Source organism: Xenopus laevis, chromosome 5L, assembly GCF_017654675.1.
Source record: "Xenopus laevis strain J_2021 chromosome 5L, Xenopus_laevis_v10.1, whole genome shotgun sequence".
NCBI classification, from domain to species: domain Eukaryota; kingdom Metazoa; phylum Chordata; class Amphibia; order Anura; family Pipidae; genus Xenopus; species Xenopus laevis.
The window spans coordinates 132436515-132455672 of NC_054379.1; the positions used below are offsets into that span (position 1 = coordinate 132436515).

The window sequence follows — 19158 nt, forward strand, 5'->3', positions numbered from 1 at the left end:
TTCCTCTCTAAGAGACAAGGATGCACTGGATTAGTCCACCAACCAGATAAAAACACACAAATTAGTCTCTGATCCAGGTGCACTGCTGTCACATACCACAAGAGCTTTTTGTGCTCAATATTATAGTTGCATATTACTGAAACTTCGTTAAAGGGGTTGTTCACCTTCCAAACACTTTTTCAGTTGAGTTATTTTCTCTCCAGATTGTTCTCCAGAACTTTTTTCAATTACTTTGCACTTTTTATTTTTTTACCATTTTTCCAAAATCTAAGTTTAAAGTTGAATGTCCCTGTCTCTGGTGTTTGAGTCTGGCAGCTCAGTCATTCAGGTGCAGATTCTGAACTGATACAATTTTGCAGCATTAAGTTGATACATTTCTCAGCAGCATCTCTAGAACCATTGAATCAATTCTATCAGGTAAGGTAAGGTAGCATAGGGTTTTCATGTTAAATAATCACATATACCAACTACAGGTATAGGATCTGTTTTACGGAAACCTGTTATCCAGAAAGCTCCAAATGAATGGAAAGCCATCTCCCATAGACTCTATTATAATCAAATAATGATTAAAAATGATTTCCTTTTTCTACAGTACATTTTACCTCGTCCCAACTAAGATAGCATTAATACTTATTGGAAGCAAAACAAACCTGTTGGATTTAATTCATGTTTAAAGTATTTTTTTAGTATACTTATGGTATGGAGATCCAAATTACGGAAAGATCCTTCATCCGGAAAACCCCAGGCCCAGAGCATTCTGGATAACAGGTCCCATACCGGTACATGCTAAATAGCAAATAACAATTTAATTGGGTGCACACTGGAATACCGCAGCAACATGTATCTTTATGAAATACTAATTAATAATTAGCATGTTAAAGATGTGTTGCACCTGTATTAAAGGGGTAGGGTGTCAAATATAGGAGGGCAATGATTTAAATGCATCCTTGCATACTGATATGTATTTGCATAAGCTGCATTAAGTTCTATAAAGTTAATTACTTTTGAAGGATGTCAGAATGTTGCAGCCTTGGGAATAGTGGGAGGAGAGTGGGAAGCTTGTCTGTGTGTGTATGAAATAAAGATGGTGAACTGATTTACAGTCCATCAAGTTCAACCCCTCCAAATGAAAACCCAGCATCCATACACACACCCCTCCCTACTGTCACATAAATTATATATATATATATACCCATATATATAAAGCTGCACTAAGGGTAAGTGCACACGCTAAGATTAGGGGAGATTTATTCTCCCAGTGACTAATCGCCTCTTCTTCGGGCGACTAATCTCAACGAAAAGCCTTCCCTTCGGCTAGAATCTAAATCGCCGGCAGTGGGTGGCACTTGGAGCACTTTGTTTTCCAAAGTCGCCCAAAGTAAAATGAATTGCTCCGAGTGGCATCCCACCGGCGATTTCGATTCTAGCCGACGGGAAGGCTTTTCCGGGCGATTAGTCGCTCGAAGAAGATGCGATTAGTCACGAGCGACTAAATCTCCCCGAATCTTCACGTGTGCCTGTGCCCTAAATGTACACAAGTCAGCTGTTTAATAGACCTGGGGGAGACCCCACTCATGTTCTGTCTCAGAGAAATAGAAATAAACACCACTAAGAATATGTAACTGAGGTATGGTGGAAAAGTTGCTTAGAGTGACATTTCCTTTCATTATGCAAAATGAGAACAATCATTTTATTGCCATGGAAGATACCTGATCTTGGATCAGAGACTAATATAAAGGCATCTAATATTGTGCACAATCTCTATATGTAGATTTGTGTGTGGACTTGCCCCTTTAAGGTACAGTTTAGCTGAGTCAGGATATTATCGAAGATTGCAAAAGCAGCCAATCACGTGATGTAGTCACTTGATACAAAGTCATGTGACAGAGAGAAGAGCAGTAGCAGCAGCAGAACTTCCAGCTCAGGGCAATGATGTTTAGGCTGCTGGTGTTATTGTTGCTGGTGTGTCTGGGGGTCGCCCCCTGCTATGGCTTCCTGGCTAAGACTTACAAGAGGCAGCCGGCTGCAAACTCCCATTCTGTCACAGAATATTGGTTTCAACAAAGACTTGATCACTTCACTGGAGCGGATACCCGAGTGTGGCAGCAGGCAAGTTATATATTGTAGCTGTTAATGGAATGGTTCTACTTTCCACATGCTGCTGTGTAAAATAATCATTTGCCATTCCTCTGCTTTCTGGCACCCTCTAGTGCTGTCTGACATTCCTTGCAGTGTAATCCACGTGTCTAGCTGATTGCTCTGCAGCTGATATTCAACTACCAAACTACAACTCCCAGAACACACTGACAATTTGACAGTCAATGGTAGTTGTACATAGGGTTGACCCCTGGCCGGTAAAAATGATGGTTGATCCCAATGTTATTAATAGAGAATGATAAATGATAAATATATAGGAAGGCCGGTATTTTTCTCCAGAAAAAATGGCAACCCTAGTTGTACACCTTTGTGTTTTATATACATGATACAGATTTTTAACAGTGACACATGAGCAATGCTTAGGTAGGGGCACATTTACTAAGCTCGAGTGAAGGATTCGAAGTAAAAAAACTTCTAATTTCGAAGGTTTTTTTTGGGTACTTCGACCATCGAATACTGTCTCTTTAAAAAAAACAAAAAAAACTTTGACTACCTACTTCGGCACTTTAAACCTACCGAGCTACAATGTTAGCCTATGGGGACCTTCCCCATAAACTTTCTAAGCTTTTTTTTGATCAAAGGAAAATCGGTCGATCGATGGATTAAAATCCTTCGAATCGTTCGGTTCGAAGGATTTAATTGTTCGATTGAACGATTTTTCCTTCAATCGTTCGATCAAAGTATTTGCGGTAAATCCTTTGACTTCAATATTCGAAGTTGAAGGATTTTACTACTACTTAATTGACCCTCGATTTTCGACCCTTAGTAAATGTGCCCCTTAGTAAATACTTTAAACATTTTTACTGTTTGAAATAGGGATGCACCAAATTCAATATTTGGGATTTGGCCAAATATCGAACCAAATCCTAATTTGCATATGCAAATTGGGGATGGGAAAGAAATGAGTGGAAAAAAACATTTCTACTGCCTTGTTTTGTGATGAAAAGTCACATGATTTCCATTCACTTCCCTAATTTGCATACGTAAATTAGGATTCGGTTTGGCCAGGCACAAGGATTCGGCCAAACTCAAATCCTGCTGAAAAAGGCCGAATCCTCAACGGAATCCTGGATTTGGTGCATCCCTAGTTTGGAATGTCAGAAAAGTCTAAAGACTGGGAAGTAGTCATGGGGTGCAGCTGCACCAAGGCCCTATAGGAACAAATACATTTTGTCCCACATTCAAGGTTTTTTTTAAGGACATGAGAGGAGAGGAATAAACAATTGGGGACACATTTATCATACCCAATAATGAATAGACTTACAGATTCTATTTTTAAAGCTAGAAAGAGGCAGGCGAGAAAGGCAAACAAATCAAATAAAACTATAAAGATCAACTGAAAAGATGCTAATAGGGCATCCTATGATGTACTAAGCATTAAAGGAAACTAACCCTTTAAAGGGGTTGTTCACCTTCCAAACACTTTTTTCTGTTCAGTTGTTTATAGATTGTTCCCCAGAAATAAAGACTTTTTTTCAATTACTTTCCATTATTTATTTTTTACTGTTTTTCCAAAATTTAAGTTTAAAGTTGAATGTTCGTGTCTCTGGTGTTTGAGTCTGGCAGCTCAGTAATTCAGGTGCACTCTAAACTGTTACAATTTTGCAACATTTAGTTGATCCATTTCTCAGCAGCATCTCTGGAATAGCAACTATTGTATAAATTCTAACAGCTGCCTGTAATGAAACCCTGAGATTCTGCTCAGCAGGGACAAAGATAAGAAATGTATCAATTTAGAACATTTTACAGGGTCGGCGACCCCCCCCCCACAGCTGCTTTAGAAGGTGAAAAATGACACTTTACACTTCAATATTAGAAAAACAGTGACACATAGAAAATAGAAAGTAATTGGAAAAAGTTGTTATTTTTGGTAATCTATCTGAAAACAACTAGTTTTTTTGAAGGTGAACCACCCCTTTTAATTACCACTTGGAATTTGTAGTGAGGATAAATGACTAAACTCCAATCCAATCACTAACATCACAAAGAGTTGTGTGACTGCTCAAGGCAGCTAAGCACGTCTCAATGCATTGCTACACAGTTGCTGTATGGCTAATGAGCAATTTATTGCTAAAAACAATATAATATGTCATGCAACTCAGCCATTTGTTTTACTGACTTGCTGTTTCTTCATGCGCAGAGATATTTTGTGAATGACACCTACATGCAGAGTGGGGGCCCTGTATTTCTGATGATTGGAGGGGAAGGACCAGCTAATCCGGCGTGGATGAATTCAGGTGCTTGGTTATCATATGCAGAGAAACTGGGTGCGCTGTGCCTAATGCTGGAACACCGCTTCTATGGCAAGAGTCACCCAACTCCGTAAGTCCATTGAGATATTTCAAGGTGCAGATCTCCTGAATCTCCCTAAAAAATCTGAAGTGGTTTAAGACGAACGTTTGTATACCTTAAAACATCTTTATGCTACGCTGTAGCAGAGGATCCTGAATTCTGGGTTGGCTCACCTAGGGGATGAGTGAATAGGGGACCCAGCATGAGGGTATGATTTGGTGTGTGCTATTTTATCATTAAAACTAAAGAAATATAACAATATATCACGTTTCATTTATCTGTACCTTATCTTGAGCTAAGGGGGATCTCACCAAGGTAAAACAGTAGCTTGACCACAAATAAATTCTAATAATGGCTGCAGGCCTGCTGTAATTGGTGGGTAAAAGAGGCATTTATCCAGAGCCTACAAGCTCAGCACGGGCACTAACTTTAATGAAGAAACCTCCCAAAACATTATAAATCTCAATCAGCTGGAAAGAGCTACCATATTACCCTTTTATTGAATATAAAAATATCAGACTTTACCTTGCATTATTCCACACAATGCCTGCAGGCCCAGCAGAATTAATATGGTGAACTCTTATGGTACAGGTCTAGCGAATGCACAAACAAGACACAGAAGGGTCAGATCCAGTAAAATGTGATTTCTTTTAATTTTTGTATTTAAGATTTGCTCTTCTGTCCACCACAAACACATACAGTACTTGCATTATGCTTGGGGATCTATTACTAATAACAAAACTACTAATACTAATTTGGAAAGGCTCTTTGGATGTTCCATTTAGTCAGGATATGGATGGCCCTAACAAATGTGTGTGTTTTAATTATAGCAAAAAAGAGAAAGCTGCACTCACCATTACATTTGAAACCATTAGATAGGGGTAGGGCAATACTGATTTGTTTAGGGCAGGGTGGCCCTCCAATAGAATCATTGCCCTGGGTCCACCAGTGTTACAGCGGCCCTGATGATTTAGTGCATCAATAAACGGGAAAAAATGGAAATTCTTATAATTGCCAAAAGATGGCAGTCATCTCCAAAGACTGATTTCCACATACTGTATTCGCTGATGTGAGATCAGTTTCAGTGTTTAGGTCACCAGATCATGTGGAAAAACTGGGAAGGCTAATAAAAATCCAGCTACAAGGACTTCAATTCTTGCTGTTAATTTAATCAGTGCCGCCCAGAATCCAGTAACAGTGTCCCTAATTTTCCATCTTATCTGGTCAGTGAGATTTTTGTGCATTCAGTCAACGGGCTAATGATCACTTATACAGGGCTGCTGATGGTACTGGAGAGACTTTGATTCATACCCAAATATATATTCACATTTATTGCCCAAAGAGCTCATCCTTATTTTATGCCTGGATTCTTGGGCAGCATGCATTCCATCTCATCTTCAATGCAAGGTAGACTTAAATGGCAATTCATTATTGCCCAATTGTATGAGACATGGCTAAAAGAAATGAACACTCCAAGGTCTTAGAGATAGTTTATTCAAAGGCTATTGATTATTCTAAGCAGGGGTTATAGCACTTTTTGCATCAAAATGACAATAACCATCAGAGTAACACCATTTTAACAATTGATGGGTTATGTTTATTATAGAGGTAAATATTCTTGCGTATTTTACAATTTAAATAATTGTAGTTACTTTGACAATTTTGTTTAAGGGAAACTGTACCGTTAAAGGTTCTGGCTACATTGTACACCGTAAAGTTGAGTACCTGTGCCGGGGTCAATTTATGTTATCGCTCTACAGTTTATGAGCAAACTTAAAACACTGCAGGAGGAGTATGGAAGGGTCATTCACAGACATACTGTAGCTACAAGTGCAGTTTTGCTAAAATAGACGCAAATGTTGCACTTACACAAATGTTGCATGACGCTATTCATTAAAGGGTTTGTTCAACTTTGAATTTGCTTGTAGTATGTTATAGAGTGTGATATTTTGAGACCATTTGCAATTGGTTTTCATTTTTTATTATTTGTGGTTTTTGAGTTATTTTTTTCTCAGTTTTTATTCAGCAGCTCTCCAGTTTGCAATTTCAGCTATCTGGTTGCTAGGGTCCAAATTCTATAAGCAGTAACCAATCAGCAGGTTGAAAATACCAGTCACCCGTTTAAAAGCAAACATCTCATTGTTTGCTTCGGGTTAATACTCTCAGGCAAACTTAAGCTGGCCATAGACGCAAAGATCCGATCGTACGAATCATTGTACGATTGGACTTTCCCATCTCCTGACCTGCCATTAACCATTCAGATCAAAGTCTTACCATTCCGATCAAAAGTAGTTAAAGAACAGATCAGCCAATGTTCTGCCCCTGACAGCAATCCTACGATAGACAAAGCTAGTGACAGTCTCCCTCTGAAAATCGTACGATTGGCAATACATGCAGAGATATTATCGACAGCCGACAGAAATTTTCTAACCTGTCCGTTCGACCAAACGACCGATCTCTGCCGGACAAAAATGGCGGGACTCTCCACACACGGTCCGAAAATTGTACGGATCGTATGGCCAGCTTTAGTGCCTTTAATTACATATGTTAACTTTAAGGTGAACCACACCTTCACTCCTTTGAGCCTCGGCATGCTCCTTATACCTCTGTATAGTTGCACCAATTGCTATTGTATTCATCTTCTCCATAGTGTGCCCTTGCATCTGTTGGTGCTAACCCTGGAGCTGATATCATCTTAAACATGGCGGTATTTCCAGTGTTACCTCAGCAGGTTACGTCGATAGGTGCAGCAGACTTGGGCCAAAAGAATCACACTCTAAGGCTTAAAAAATAATGTAATGGCCAATCTGAAAATATTACCAGGATGCGGTTCACAAATACACGCAATTGCGTTTGTTTTGGCACATCAGGTGTTACCACAGCTACACTGGAATTCTGGGGGGAGAGAACTTGCATTGTGGGTATAACATTGAGATTTGTTTCCAAAAATTGTACTTTGCACACTCACTGCACTGTGTTGGAAAATTACCCTTATGGTTTTTCATAAAGAAGGTTGTGTACTATAAAGAGGAAACCTCATAGAAACTAGGAGAAGGAAAATAATTCTATAGTTACACCTTAATATTTTAATTAAACACATACTGTGGCCCTAAATCACACAAGAACACATATTACATATACACACACATATTTATTGACGCAACTAGTCACAGACAGGAGGTCGATTAATAAACACATAAGCAGGAGACATTTCTACCCCAGTAATGGTTTGTGTAGCTATGACTTTAAAGAATGAAGAGCACAAATGTTCTACTGTAAAATGGTGATCAGGAACTAATGCTAAATGACAGACTTAACGCTTCTGAAAGGTCACCTCATTATTAATTCTTCCCTTAGGGATATGAGCACAGACAGTCTCCGCTATTTGAGCAGCCAACAAGCCCTGGCGGATATTGCCCACTTCCAGACAGTGATGAAAGAGAAGCTGGGATTGGCCGACAGTAAATGGGTGGCATTTGGTGGTTCCTATCCTGGTTCTCTAGCAGCCTGGTACCGAATGAAGTATCCTCACCTGGCCCATATGGCTGTGGCCAGCAGCGCTCCTGTGAAGGCTCAGGTGAATTTCAGTGGTAAGAACGATCATTCTAGTTTGTTATTCAGCGCCTAAATGTATATTTGCATTGGGGCTTTCCTGGAGGACTTTCCTTGAACACCAGATATTAAACAATATGTACTCATTAACTGAACGGGGCATTTTCATGTCACGAAAAGTCACACGGTCCTAATAGAATACTGATGGCCCGCCTTATCAAGATTCTGAGACACATTAGTTCTGGTAAACGGTACAACAATTCCAAGACCACCATCACAATATAAAGATGAAAGCTGACTAAAGGTGAGAATACAGAAACTCCTTTAGATTTTAATTAGGGGTGCTGTAATTTTCGGGTTACTTTTAGAAGTTCAGATCTCATGTATTCCAGTGGATTTGCTCTGTCTTGGTTATGCCAAATAAGTCACAGACTTCTCCAAGCCATTTTAAGGGCAAGAAGGGAACACAGATCCTTTAATCAACCCAACGTGACTTATGGGAAGCTACATTCAAGTCTCCCTCTAGACTGGTTGGTTCGGTCATAACTGGATACATTTATTTGATTCAGACATTCATTCTGGTTGCTAGAACACCCATGCCATTCTCTTTGCAGATCCCTGGGGAGTCCTTTCACACTTGATTGCATTTTACATGACTTTTCTTTTAGCATTTGCTGTGACTAAACCATTGGTAAGGTTCTTTTTGTATTTTTTTTTTAAGTCTGCAGTGTCCCCATACTCATATTTTCATGGACTCTAATATCAGTATGTATAGGGTAATCAGATCATCTATTTGTAGGACATGCAGAAAAAAAACTGCAATTATCAGGACAGCACTGATTGCAAATTAATTGCATTTTAACAGCACTGCTTGTCATTCTCTGATAAGACATGTTTTTCATAATGTGTCACTTTATGTTTAATTAGTAATTAGTAACTAGGACAGCTCAGGTGCGCCCAATGACAGAGAAGCAGTGGGAAGTGCAGCTAAGCAAGGGGGGGGGCAGCTTGTTCCTTTAGTGAGCAGCTATTTATGAAGAGACAAGGTAAATATCATTGTTCCAAATGGGGTGTAAATACATATTGCAGAGTACTGTCTCTATAAACATGCAAATGCAAATTTAAACTAATAGAGGTGGCAAAACCGTAAAAACAAAAATAAAGAGCATTTCCTGTTATTTTAAGGGCAGTATAATAACAGGAGGAAAGTTTGCTCCTGCTCTAGCAACCAGTGAGATGTTTGTGTTTAAACAGATGATTAGTTAATGCTATCTATGCTGTGGTTGCTATGGGTTACTAGATAATGACTTTGCATACCCAAGTCTTGGCACCAATGAACTCTTGGCATAAAGCACTTTTTGTATTGTGAAAGCTCTTTGTTAGGATCATAGAGGCCAAACACTAGGGATGTCGCGGACTGTTCTGCGGCGAACTTGTTCGCGCGAACATCGGCTGTTCGCGTCCGCCGCAAGTTCGCGAACGTCGCGCGACGTTCGCCAATAGGCGTTCGCGTCAAAATCGTTCGACCATTCGGTCGCTAAAATCGAACGATTTTCGTTCGATTCGAACGAAAATCGTTCGATTCGAACGAAAATCGTTCGATCGAACGATTAAAATCCTTCGATCGTTCGAATCGAACGATTTTCGGATGTTCGAAGTTCGCGAACTGTTCGCGAACTGTTCGCATTTTTTGCCGGTGTTCGCGAACGGCGTTCGCGAACACATTATCGGCGGTTCGCTACATCCCTACCAAACACACAAAGGTATACTTGGCTTTGTATAATAGCAACATCTAATGCTTAATACCAACAAATGTGTGTTTTTTTTTTAAACTGTACTATAAAAAATTAATTTTACTAGAATGTGCACATGAATATTTATAAGTGCTCTCAACCCACTCCTGGTCCCAACCCAAAAAAACTTTAACCTGCAACTGACCCTTACCCACAAAATGTTGCAACTGTAGGATCTGCATCCAACCATTACCAACCCCTTCCTGCTATGAACTCTACTTCTGCAAGTGCCTCTGGTTCCAAAAGAGGAATTCTTTGGGAGCATTCATTCATTGACAGTGGGTGGGGCCATCAGGTAGCAGCAGTTCTATTTCTATTCACCAGACTGAACAGCATCCAATCTGAATTCACCATGGTCATCCACATTGTTTTTGAGAAACTTGTCCTTCTAATATTAAAGGATCTATATTCAGAGGCCTAGAGATAACAGGCACCAGAGTATTGAGGGTTGGTAGAAGTCCTGGCTCATGCATATGTGTGCAACATAAATCCCCAAGAACAGATTCTTTTTTATTGGTAAGAAGGGGGCAAAGCAGAGAACATGGGACTTCAACTTGAGGAGCAAAACGAGCCACCTAAACCTTTTACTGAAAGATACTTCCCAGCATACACTGACAACCATTGTCCTCCTGTAGGATATTACAATTTGGATGCTAAAAAAATATTAAAAGTTGTAACACTTCATTTGTACATTTCTAACAGAGATTAAACACCCCGGGGTAAATGCCTTCTCTCTCCTGCCCTGAAATTGTCCTTGTCCTTATGTGTGTGCACTTCATTATGGAAGTATTTTTGATAACAAAGATTTTGTAAAATGTAATAAGTTTTAACAAGCGGGTTCTCTTTGCCTCTTTTTGGTTAGTAATTGTATGTAATCTGTATTTTTGATATGTACAGAGCTATGGAATATTTTAATGTTTTGTAAAGTAATGATGATGATGATTATTTTTCTTGAAATATATAAATTTGTTCTTTTGAAGAATACCTGGAGGTAGTGCAGTTGGCTTTGGCTCTAAATCACTCTGACTGTCCTGAAGCAATTAAATTGGCTTCTGAAGAGGTGTCTAAATTGCTAGAAGTCTCCAGCTTCCAGATGCTTACGGATGATTTCAGGTAAGTACCATTGCTGTGTGTAGTGTTCATGTAGGTGTGACCATGTTGAGTGTATGCAGTCTGTTGCTTAAGTATTCATTTTGGGGGTATAGTTTTCCTTTAAGCTGCAAGTCACAGTTTCCCCAAGAGACCTGCTTAAATTGTTACAATTGTTTCTTTGCTTATCTTAAATTGTTACAAAAGTATCTAAGTGCACCTGGTGGCTGTTCTGGGCTCTCTGCCAAAAGCCAATTAAGTTAGAAACTTTGTATATTTGTCTGGCTGTCCAGTGCAGGAGATCAAAGAGAAAGTCAGGACATTTCAGTAACAAACCCAGGACTGCTGAGCTGTCAAAAACTGGACTATCCCGCGAAAAACATGACAGTTGGGAGGTATGGCATAACTAGATATTACTGGGCCCACAGCAAATTATTTTTCAGGCTCCCCAAATGTCTAGATGTTGACCTGTTATACCAATATTTCCTGAAATTCTTTACTAATTAGGGCCTCATGGGGCCCCTATACCTCCTGGGCCCCCCTGCACCTGCAGGGTCTGCTTCCTCTGTAATTACACCCCTGCATGCAACCCTTTATTAAAGTTGACTACGTGGGATTTTAAGGGCTTTATCCCATTCATTAGTTCACAGTATCCTACTACCCTGCTTTAAGGAGAGTCTGCTTCTCATATTTTCACTTTAAGGAGAGTCTTTGTATGCACATATTGTATTGGAATAGTAAAAACTTTCAATAGCCTGCCGTCATGCTAAGCAGAGCTACTAGCAAAGGACCTGAAAAGGAAATAAAGCTGTTTTTGTGTTGAGTTTTGGGATCTTTACTTATTCGGGTCAAATGCATTCAAAATGCTGAAAGAAAAAAAACCTATTGCAAAGTGCTCCAAAGAGAACATTGCTAACCAAACATTGTCCAGAGACAGCTATTTAAAATTATTTTCTGATAGATAGCATATGGCAGTTAATACACCGTAAGAAAATACCATAGTTTTGACTTTAAACTTACCCTTCTTATCCCTTCTATTCTTCCACTTAATTCTGAGGGTCAATGAAATTTGACATTTTTGACATTTGCCATTGTACTGTTTTATAGTTCTTGAGAATTCTATTTATCAAGTGTATGAAGATTTCTAAAGATTCCCACAGATAGATTTATGCACTGCAGTGAGTAATTATGGGATATATATATATACAGTATATATATATATATATATATATATATATATATATATATATTATTTTTAAAGTTCTTGACATTTTAGCAAGACTTCAAGAGAAATCATCCCATCAATATTAAGAACATTGCTTTAACCAGCAAACCCCTGTATGTAATAAAAAGGCACTAAGTTGGCCTAGGAGCAGTAACCCATGGCCAGGGGCAATCCGGGGGGTGGCAACACCTCATGTCCCCTATGCCGTGCCCCCCTCACGGTCCCTGCTTAAAACTTTGGCGTCAAAGCAGATCAAAAGGGAGATGCATCACTAATGCAATAAGCGCTATAGCGCTCTGCACTAGAGTAGACAAATTTCTGGGTTGAACACTGGATATTTGGCTCTTAAAGTTACAAGAGGCAGCTTTTTGCTGCCCCTGGTAACTAGCTCATCAGCAGTGGTTTCACCATTTAGTGATGTGCAGGTTGGGTTTTTCTTAACCTGCACCAACCCAAGCCTGCCCATATCTGCCTCCTCCCTACTATTTATAGACCTGCGTTGACCCGCCTCACCAATGATGTCACAAAAGGGGCGGGGTGAGCATGCGCCTATAAAAATAGAAGCTGTGAGTAGGAAGCTGACGGTTAGAGCAGGCAGAAGAGCTCAACCCGAACCTGCCCACAACCCGAAGTGCTGAGGTCGGCCCAAAACCAGACTCGAGGGTAAGCCAGCAGGTCCCACGGGTGTCGGCCGGCCTGCACATCACATCGCCAATCTTCTCTAAAGCTATCTTAGATTTAGGCTCCAGTATAATTAATCACATTATTATAGATGGTTGCAAATATCACTTCCCAAGTTATATTTAGTATCCACTGGGGCTTCTAAAATCTCCTATTTGGACAGATTTCTTAGATCTTATGAAAAGTTAGTCTTTGTGGCTGTTTACCGCGGCTGGGATATTTCCCAACGAAATAGAAATTAGATCATAAAGATTGTGAGTCCAAGCATTTATTTTACTACCCCTGCTCACAGAAACCACAGTATTGTTGCATCACGGACTGAGCATGCTAGCCTGCTGTTTCTAATATTCCGTTTACAAGCCTAAAATCCATGTCTTTTCTAGTATAGGTTTTAGGTAGAATGTAGGGAATATTATCAAATGTCTCAGTTACCCTTGAACACAGCTGTGCTGAAATCCAGTATTTTGGCATGGGAGTGGCAGAAATACACACCGGTAATGTCTCCATTGAATGTGCCGTCTGGAAATGAACAATCACAAGTGTGTTTTTTTGTACGGCAGGAAATGAAAAGTGATGTCACTGGGCAGCCAAGTTTATCATGTAATAAATCATTACATATGAGGTAGCATTATTTCAACACTCTTTAAGGATAATATTACATTTTGTAACTGGCTAAGTCCCTTTGACTTTCTTCTTTATATTACTTGAGAAATGAGAAAACCATTTGGTTATTTACTTTTCAACTAATATTTTTGTATGCTCTTTTTACAGCGCTCCTGCTTTAGGCACAGCCACACATATTGCTCTAGTGATAAATGACAACAGAGAGGGGCAAAGGAGAGATGCAGAATCAAGAGTATAAACTTCAGCAAACGCATGCTGGAGCCCCGTAAAGGAACAGTAACACCAAAAAAATTAAAGTGTTTTAAAGTAATGAAAATATAATGTAGTTTGCCCTGCACTGGTAAAACTGATCTGTTTGCTTCAGAAAAACTACTATAGTTCATATAAACAAGCTGCATATTTTTATTACTTTAAAACACTCAATGTTACTGTTCCTTTAAACAAGGAAATTAGACCGTGAGAAGAGATATATATATAAAAGGTACTATAGACATAAGACAGAGAATTGTGAAAGACCAACTGAGAGCAAAAAAAAAAGTGACAAAGAGAGCGAGAGAGAGCGCATATAAAACCACATTTCCAACCTTAGGTACAGCTTGTGTGTTATGTGACAGATTCAAGGACTGGGTCGGGGCATAGTTGCTAGATCTTCTCTTGGTTTGGAGGGAATACAAAACAGAATGTCGCTAAAAAAGAAAAGGAAACTTAGTTTAGTGCACAATGGGTATCCATTAAAAATAGAACAAATTGTTTAACCAGTATGTGCTACCGTAACCGTTGGGCCCGGGTGCACATGCCCCAGACCTTCAGCAAGGGGAGCCAAACACCAGATCATTTCAAATGAGGCTGTCACAAGCCTGGACCCACGAGGTAGTAAAGCCAGGTTGTAAAAGGGTAAAAAAAAGTACATTTTATTTTCCATAAATAAGAGACAGACCTGACCCGTTTCATGTCTACCAGGGACACTTACGAATAGGCCTGCCACGTTTCATGTCTACCAGGGACACTTACTCATAGCCTATGAGTAAGTGTCCCTGGTAGACACGAAACGCGGCAGGCCTGTCTCTTAATTGTGGAAAATAAAATGTAAGCTTTTTTAACCCTTTTACAACCTGACTCCGGCTTTACTACTTCGTGGGTCCAGGCTTGTGCCAGCCTCATTTGAAGTTTTGTGGGATCCATCAAAAATAGTAAGAAAAGCATCAGTTAATTTATATTTCAATACTTTTTAGTGTGCTTACTTTATACATGTTTGTAACATAGGTGCATCTGTAAAAAGGGTATTTTACAATAAGCAAGGGCTTCCAGCAATGGGCTGTATAACATTATGTATGCTGGAGACACATGAGGAGTACCAAAGCCATGCAGGCTGTATGAATTGAGTCTGGCTCCTTGCAGTTTGTCTTTCTCAGAACAGTTGTCTACAGGCAGCCATCCCAGGGGGTACCTGCACAAGGTGGTGTAAGAGTTAATCCCAATACTGTGGAAGACCTCCTATTGGCTCAGGGGTGTCATGTAGTATTGCTTAGCATATAAAAGGGAGGAGATACCAGACTGAAGCCTTTTTGAACTGGACTCATTTTGGCATAGCTAGTGATTGGCCAATGGATCAACTCAATTTGGCATAGCAAACGATTGGCTAAATAGAGCAAAGATCCACTTGTTTTGCACGTTAGCTAAATAAGCATATCTACTCATGTATGGTAATGTGAGACCAAGGTGTAGGGTAGTAAGCTAGAGCAGTCTTGTGTTTTAGTAAGGAGAGAACAGAAGTTAGTGCCCCAGGTAATCTCCCGCCAGTCAGGGATTACAGTTCACTTTGTGTTCATTTTTGCAGCAAACGGAATGATTTTAAGTTTTTTTTTTTATTGTAGTTATTTTAAAATGTTATATATTGCAAGTCATAAAACACTGTCTGGGAAACACTATTTCTTATCTTACAGTCAAGTTTGATGCCCAAGGAGCCGCCGAACAAAGAAACTTCTGTATATAGCATTAAGCCAGACCTTTGCCCTTAAAATGTCATCTCTTGCTTTGTGAAATACATTCAATGTGTGTTTCCTTCTAATGGCTGACACGAAAGGTCCCTTGCACATGCTAGCATCTTACAGGAACTAATAAATAAGGATTGGTAGTGAAAGCCAGGGGAAGCATTTCACATATCTGCTCTTTAAACCAGAGGAAATAATCTATTTTTCTCCTCTGCAGACATGGATAATTATTCTCTTTTTCTCAGAGATGTAGGACTGGGTACTAATTTACAGCTGACAAGGACTTTCATTCATAGCCCTGACAGCGAGTACAGTAGGAGGAGGGTAGCGTCTCTTAACACCTGCTCTCACCATGTTCCTCTCTGGGGTGCTAATAATCACTCATTCTAGGATCATTCAGAGCAGCCCTTGGACTGTTCCATCAAAGAATATTTACACTCTCTGAAATTCTCTTTCTTTACAGACATATAGAAATGCCTGCAGCACCAAGCGATTTTCTTTTTAGTGTGTAATAACTGATGGTAAGATAAAATGGCAGTTCAAGGATATACAGTGTATACCAGAATAAGGGAACTGTCAGCAAGGTTCATTTAAGGCTGGCACCCAGTGAAATTAACCCCATTTGGCATAGTCTAAGATTTATTTTTTTTTGACTCTTAAACTTGGATGCATGGATCCTACATTGCAGGTTAATTTTTATTTTCATAAACCAAGTATGATAACAATACACATATATCAGGTGATCATATTGTCAAAGGCATTAACATAGCGTAGGAGTTACTTTGTTAGGTATATCCCCAAGTGGCAATCGGGCATAACTTAATATTTTCTTTGGGGTGTAGAGTTAATAGTTTCAAGGGTCCAGTGGTTGGAGAGCCTCTGGGAGTATGTCGCACCAGGGGCCCCACACTTTATCAAATTTTCCAGGGGAGCCTCTGCTTTCATATGTGAGTTTGTAGAGTGGAATCATGGTGTTTACCATCTTCAGCCAGGCCTTGATGGAAGGGGATGTGCTCTCATCCAGTGGGTGACTATTGTTACAATAGAATAGTAGTATGCTGTAACGTTGCCTTGCATGTGTTCTTGGAATTACTTTGTCTAGGACCCCAAGAAGACCGGTAGTAGGTGATCTTATCCTGGGGAACTCCAGGTTACTAGCTAGGAAGTCAATTATATGTGTCCAAAAGGATTGTACTTGTGGACATGACCGAATTAGGTAGTAGAAGTCCGCATTTGGTTCCCCGCATCTGATGCACTTCAGTCTGACAAGGGTTATATAAAGGTGGTGGTACGTTTTGTTTTGCACTAATTTATCTCTAGCTGAGATTAAGCTGGCGTAGGCATATTCTGTCGCCTCCTCCCATTCATCCTGTGTCAGTTCAGGGATCTTGGTGACCCACCATTGACATGCTAGTCTAAATGGTTTGGGACCCTGGAGTATCAGGTTCTGATATATACGAGACACTAGTTTTGGTCGAGGAGGGATTGCATGGTGTAACCTCTATTGAAGGCAAGACCAATTGGGGGCGACAGTGTCGAAAATTGTGCCTGGAAAGCATGTCTCAGTTGGAGGAATTTATAGAAGGTCAGGTTTGGCGGGTGACATTTTCGTTGCAATTGAGGGTTATGTTGTAAAAGTAGCTCCTACTATCAGGTCCCCTAAGTATTTGATATTGTGCTGTGGCCAGAATATGAAGTCTGTAAAGTGTCTAAAGTTGGACAATAAAGTTAAAGTTGCAATATTGGAGGGGGTGGCCTAGCATTTTTAGAGAAGTTTCCATGCCTTATGAGGGGTAGTGAGTATGGTTGGTAGCTGTGCTGTGTTTTGCAGGTGTCGGTATGGGAAATTAGAGAGACTTTCAAGCGAGGATAGTATTAGGACCTGGAGTTGCGTGTTGGGATTATATGGATCTTGTGTGAAACGCCATTGAAGGTTTTGGGGATGTAAATGGGGGCATTGCGGAACAGATCTAATAGTTTGGGTATGTCCCCACATTGAAAGAGATAATTTGGTCCATTGAGTTGAGTGTGAGAGGAAAGAGAGGATGGGGTCAAGGTTAAGGGAAATATATTTGCTTAGGTTGTTGTGAATGGTGACCCCATGATATTTAAATTGCTGTACCCACTGCAGCGGGGTACCTGAGGGTAGATGTGGTGGTTGGTCTGGGTCTATTGGGAATAGAATGGATTTATCCCAGTTAATCTGGAGTCCTGAGAAGTGTCCGAATCTGTCTACCAGCTGGAGTACAGTTGCAAGGGAGTCATTTGGATCAGCTAGGTAGATCAGGAGATCATCGGCAAATAGTGTAAAGTGCGTTTAAGTGTTATGCACTTGGGAACTGGTCAGCCTGGAATACCCTCTAATAGGGCAGAAGCAGAACATCAAATGGCTTCAGGTAGCTGCCACTTGCGACTGTCATCTGACTTATATTAATTTATTGATATCCCCCAGGAACTCGATGTGTGTAATGTGACAAGCAACAACTTCAACATGTATTGGCACACTAGGGATTTCTGGCAACTTCCTCTCAGTTGGAGAGATTGAAGGCATGGGCAATTCTCCTACAGACCCATGGGGTGTGCATAGGAACCCCTGTCCAGTAGTTATCCTGAGGGACACAATGATGAACATGTAAGGTTAAGCCTCTTAAGAGAGGGAGGAGGCAGAGAATACAGTCTGGCAAAATCAGAGCTAGAAAGAAAAAGCTAGGACGCTAAACCTGGGATTGTATAAAAACCGAATCCTGTTTAAACCCCTGGTTAAGAACAAGACAAAATAACAAGACAAAACTATCTTGTAGCTTGTTATTCCATTAATAATGTGTAGGATTCCATAATATTCTAAATAAACTTCAATGCAAAATGCAGACGATCCATGTGTCTCTGATTTAACCTTATCAATGCCCTTTATTATTTTTTAGATTGTGTGACCTGCTACAAATAAATTCTTGGATGGATGCTGCCTACTTGCTTGATACCCTTGCTGAAAATATCATGGACGTTGTTCAGTATAACAAGGACAACCGAGAATTTGAGGTCAGTAAATGCTCTGCAATGTAGCCTTGTTATTGTTTAGGCAGATAAAAGAAAAAACAGTGCTCTCAGAAAATGTTGCCGGGTGTGGGACGCTTAATATCTTAGTTTATGGCATAGCAAATACTTTAGTCCTCACCTGGATTTTCCTACTTGTGTGGTTGTAGATTTTCTAACCCTGCCTTTGGACGTTTCTCCTGTAGTGTAATCACTGTAGGGACATGGAAAGATCCAGTTTTACTGAGTATCAGAGAGCAATATAAAAAGCAAACAGATGTTAATACTCAAGTCTTGTGATATGAAACACTATTTATTATGTGTTTGTACTGTGACTTGATATTGTTGCATGGAGATTTCAACTGTCCTCAGCTTGACAATATTCTAAATCCAAGTTAAAGGGTAAATCTGGAGATAAAATGTTTGCATTTACTCTACATTATATCAAATTGAGCCAAATATAAAAGCATTGTTTGCTTTTATGTAACGGCATTTTTGTGTTTATTGCCATGAATGGAATTATGCCAAACTAGTTACCCGTATCCTTAGACTCTAAAGAAATGCTCTCAAATTGCCAAACTGTCAGTAAGATTGTAGAGTGCTTGCATGGCTTTACTAAGCAATAAAAAATAATCAAATAATACGTTATGTTAAGACATTATGTTCTCTTTATTTTTTTCTAATTCTTAGTAAAACAGATTTTCATTCTGTTCATTGAAGCTGC

At 39.8% G+C, this 19158-nt stretch overlaps 1 protein-coding gene across 2 annotated transcripts in view; it reads left to right on the forward strand.

The window, feature by feature from the left end:
* The window catches only part of LOC108717082 (putative serine protease K12H4.7), a 52302-nt gene that overhangs the window by 2914 nt on the left and 30230 nt on the right, over positions 1 to 19158 (forward strand). Inside the window, exons 1-5 of one of the 2 annotated variants that reach the window (XM_018263837.2) lie at positions 1862 to 2109; positions 4298 to 4479; positions 7807 to 8039; positions 10775 to 10907; positions 18326 to 18440. In XM_018263837.2, the coding sequence (XP_018119326.1) occupies positions 1930 to 2109; positions 4298 to 4479; positions 7807 to 8039; positions 10775 to 10907; positions 18326 to 18440 (843 nt within the window). In that variant the 5' untranslated portion in view covers positions 1862 to 1929. Of the gene's footprint in view, positions 1 to 1861; positions 2110 to 4297; positions 4480 to 7806; positions 8040 to 10774; positions 10908 to 18325; positions 18441 to 19158 lie in introns of those variants that run through there. The other variant, XM_041563403.1, reaches the window with a different exon arrangement.